Here is a 4,612-nt window from a genome sequence, read left to right on the forward strand (position 1 = left end):
TAAAATAATTTATTTTTCCATAAATACATTATTCTAGAAGAAAAAGACAATAATAGATTTGATAAATATATTAGAAAGAAAAAGTTAATTATTTTTTAACTTTTAAAAACAGCTAAATTTTTTTGAAACTGTGTTCGTAGTTATAGAAACTGCCAGTAATATTTTCACCAAAAAAAATACAATAAAAGCGAAAAGTGGGGGTTCAAATAATAAATAGGAAGTGCGAATATGAATTTTCCTCTCGCTTCTGGGTCATGGGGCCATCGTTGAGTGTTATAGAAAACTTGTTACTCGGCCTTTCCATGAAAGCTTTAATGGTGACAATTTTGATTCAGAGGAGAAAAACAATGAAGAAATGAAGCTGAACTCTTGAGAGCTTGTTTCGCATGAAAGGTATTTTATGGGACCTTTTAAAAGTCGTTTTGTATTGAAATTAGTATCTAATACTATGTCATTTGCACATATCTTAATTTTTTTATGAAGAGTAAGTAATTCTACTTTTAAAATTCATTATTTTTACACTATATAGAGCATTTATAACTTAGTTTTATAAGAGTGATAATTACAAGAAAATTTTAAATAGATACAAAATTATACTAGCCAACTATTGTTATTTTTTAATAAGTAATAAATGTTCTTAGAATATAATGACATGAGAAGATTACTAAATTATGATAATATTTAAAAATGTCATTATATATTAAATTTTTAAATAGGTTTTTAAACTATATCTAACTTATAAATATCATATACGTTATATTAAATAAAAAAATAGACACAAAAAGACAGAAAACACACTTAAAATATACCTTAGTTAGTTGAGTTTCAAATTAGCCACTTGACAGTTCACACATACCATTGAGGATGATTTCAAAGGTGAAATATACTGTTAGAAATAATGGGATGATAAATAATTTAATTAAATGTTACTAAGTTGAAAGATTGCTTCATACTAACTACTTATAAATTTATCATTATTCCTTAAGATATAGATTCAGATGCAAAATGATAATTGTATTCTATTGATTTCCAAAAAGTACAAGGCATTGGAATGTGAAAATATTGGTACATTGACATTGGTATATGGAAATACCAATCAAGATCAAGACACAACAACAAAAGTACATGATTGATCTTTATTTTATGAGAAAGAAAACATCATCAAAACATCTCCAGAAGCCTAATGAAGGAGCTAGGTTGTGGGGGCATGGTATGGTACAAAACTCTAAGTTTCCTAAGGATAGTGTACAACATGCATGACATTCAAAGATGAATACATTTTACATGCTCTTTCCCACAAAGCTTCTACTTGATGGGTTTGAGAGCTTGGTGACCATAGTGGTGCAAGCTGTAAATTTCATTGCCAACGCTGCAGCTCCAGCACTTGCTGCTCATCATGTGGAGGCACGATTCTCTTGGAACACTCCTGCTGCTTGATCTGCATGTCCAATTTTATATCTATCTCTTCAAATTTTCCATTACTATTAAGCTCTTAATCCTTCTTTTAATCTTTATGCATATAGTGTAAATGATTTTAAGCCATCACTCTTTATTAAACATTATATTTTTGTTCCAATTCTCTCTCTCTCTCTATATATATATATCAACCTTTCCTTCCCACACTTTCCACCTATAATTACTTTTCATTTTATCATCCTAGAAAATTTGATGGTTGCACTTTACCTTTGTGGGAAGAATGGCTTATCAAAATAAGGCATCAATTGAGCTCTTGGAACCATTTCCTTCCTTAGCAAACGAACCTCTTCCTCTTCAATCAACTGCTCCATATCAACTGAATTAATTTCATATATGAACTTTTCTCAAATGTTACTCTCGTTCTTATAAATAAACTCAAGTAGCTTATTTATGTGCCTACCTTTTGCAGCCTCTCCTCTTGTTTCTTTTGCAGCTCCATGATATAGAATTTTGTTGTCACCTGTGCATGATTGCAAAACCACATTCATCAATAATCACATAAAGCTAATTCCTAACTTCAGCACTGATTGTTCACATTATCTTACAGCATAATTGAACATTGCACGCTTGACAGCTCTTTCTTGAGTGTGGAGTTTGAATTCCTGTGGCTTAGTATTTTCTTTGGGTGGAGACCTTGGTGGAGACTTTGGTGGAGCCTAGACAGACAAAAATTGCTCACCAGATTTGGAAGAAGAAATTTACACACATATATATATATATATATTAACTCATATATTACATACCAATGTGCTTTCTTTGGGTGGAGACCTTCTTGAAGCCTAGACATCACAGAGAAAAATGGCTCACAAAATTAGAACTAAGAACTTGACATATATATACTGCAGAAATTTACGTGCTACCACGTGTGTGTGTGTATATCATACCATGTTACTTTCTTTGGGTGGTGACCTTCTTGAAGCCTACACAGAGAGAAAAATAGCTCACCAAATTTGATATTAGAAATTTGCACATATATATACTGCAGAAACTTACGTACTAAATCGTGCATATATACCATGTTAGTTACTTTAGTCTTGTCATAGAACTTGTCTTTGAGCACATTGAAACATCCCATTATGTCTATTTAGGTGGCCATCATGATTCATGTATAATAAGGTAGAGGGGTTTTTAAACAACCAATCATTCATAGAATAACGAAGAAGAAAGTAAAAAGGATAATAATTATAACATTAGTAGACAAAACTCGCGTGATCATTCTGGGGCCACTGTGGGGGTGACGCACTTGTTCCGAGTTATGGAATTGCGTGCTTCATGAATTAATCATCTCAGTGAGAAAAGGAAAAAAAGTGGTCCAATATGTCTAAACACATACGTAGTCCATGTGTGCAAATGCTTATGAACTACCTTTAAACTGAGAAATACCATTAAACTTCATTTTCATGACCATGCGAAAAAGGGATACTTTCTTTATATTTTGAGATCGATGTAAAGAAAAACATAATTGAAAAGTATGAAATGGAAAAAAAAAAATATTATGACTTCGAAAAATAAGAGAAAACTCGTTTAGTTACATGGTGCATATTATATTTCTGTCGAGTCAGTATTATCATCTTTTAGGTGGATAATTAGCTGGTAAATGATGGTTTCTTGTTTTTTTCTTTTTGTCGGGAAAATCTCTCATTGGTTTATAGCTATAATATTTTTTTCAAAATTTCGGGAGATAATGTGATTTAATTAATCAAGAATTCAATAATTGTTAACAAGTATAAAGTTGTATGGATAAACTTGTTGGGTGGATGGGGTAGTTGAGACAAGTTCAATGATAATATTGAAAAGGTGAAATAGGATATTCACTTTTTTATGCTAAACAGAATATTAGTATCTTGTGAGAAAAGTTATCATATGCATGCATGTCTAAACTGCATTTTATGTAAATTATGATTTGGTATATGAGTGACTGTTAAGAGCAATGACAATAACACAAAACGTAGTATCACTGTTATCTAAGTATTCAAGAGATGTTGCTTAAATGAAATTTCTCTTATCTCTTTTCTTTTTCATTGTCACTCAAAGGTGATGTAGTTGTTTCATAATACTTTCAACCTTAAGGTGAACTGAAACAAAACAACTAAACAAGTACAGAAAAAACTATCTTCAATGATTTCTCTAAGTCCTGCAAAATGAAGAAATCTAAACATTAAACCCAAAACATCCGTTACATGCATGGATCTTTTAAGGGACTAAACTAAATGTGAATAAAATAAGGAGGGCCCTTTTACGGTTTATATATATAAGGTAGAGTTTGAATTCTCCGTTAGGTTGTTTTGTGTTGTTTTTCTGCTATGCCTTCAAAATACATTAATATATTTTTAATGTTTAGCATAGGTTAGCACTAAAAAATCCAGCAGAGAATCTGAACTCATGTATGTGAGGGAAAAGCTAGGCATAATCTCACCATTCCTCTAGAATTAGTACTGCTCCATTGAGCTGCAGACTGAGAAGTGTTCTTCACAAACTTTTGCATGGAAAATTAAGGAAAATGGAAAAAACAACAGTGAAACAGTTAGGACATGTTATTGAGGGAAAGAACAAAACAACAAATGAAACTAAGCTTCCCAACCTTCAAAGCAGATTTAGTGCTTGCTTTCTCCATGATTAACTTAGTGGGATGAGTGTGTAGCCGTTTATGAACTCAGAGGACTATATAAAGAGTGAAAAAGAAGAAGTTTGGAGGTTGGTAACTGTCTGAAAATTTTATTTTCTGTTGCTACATCACCAACATGCTCTAGGATTTGCATGTTTTCTTGTACCAAACTTTCTGATTAAACCTCCCTCTCAGCCATATATTTGTCAAAACTTGCCACGTTCCTTCAAATTTCCACTTGGCTTAAGTGAGGGATAATCCCTGCTTCACATTAATCAATCTTAATTAAGTTTTACAAGTATGTTTTGATCATGTTGAGAGCTCTGAGCTGTCTGCTAGTTAATTGGAAAAATACGTCCTCGATATTATAGTTGTTAATGTCACTTTAGTCATGTAATGTTGTATACTAAAAAAGCATAGTTTAGGATCTGCATGTTTAAGTACTGCGTATCAAGTTGGCAAAACCATAATCAATTGTAATGTAAGGAAAGAAAAAAAATAACTATTAACTTGACAGTATATAAAAAAATA

The 4,612-nt window shown here is 31.6% G+C and overlaps 1 protein-coding gene across 1 annotated transcript; it reads right to left on the reverse strand.

Annotated features, from left to right (window-relative positions):
• Positions 1-999: 999 nt before the first annotated feature.
• On the reverse strand, positions 1,000-4,105 carry LOC124834105 (TPX2 (targeting protein for Xklp2) protein family). The gene is made up of 8 exons (XM_047308714.2): positions 4,058-4,105; positions 3,893-3,952; positions 2,361-2,396; positions 2,220-2,255; positions 2,022-2,132; positions 1,877-1,936; positions 1,684-1,778; positions 1,000-1,438 (listed from the first exon to the last, which is right to left on the reverse strand). Exons 1-8 carry the CDS (start codon positions 4,088-4,090, stop codon positions 1,306-1,308), a joined length of 564 nt encoding a protein of 187 aa, XP_047164670.1. The 5' UTR covers positions 4,091-4,105; the 3' UTR covers positions 1,000-1,305.
• Positions 4,106-4,612: the final 507 nt, after the last annotated feature.

This window comes from Vigna umbellata, chromosome 5 (assembly GCF_029865625.1).
Source record: "Vigna umbellata cultivar VRB3 chromosome 5, Vumbellata_1.0, whole genome shotgun sequence".
Classification (NCBI taxonomy): domain Eukaryota; kingdom Viridiplantae; phylum Streptophyta; class Magnoliopsida; order Fabales; family Fabaceae; genus Vigna; species Vigna umbellata.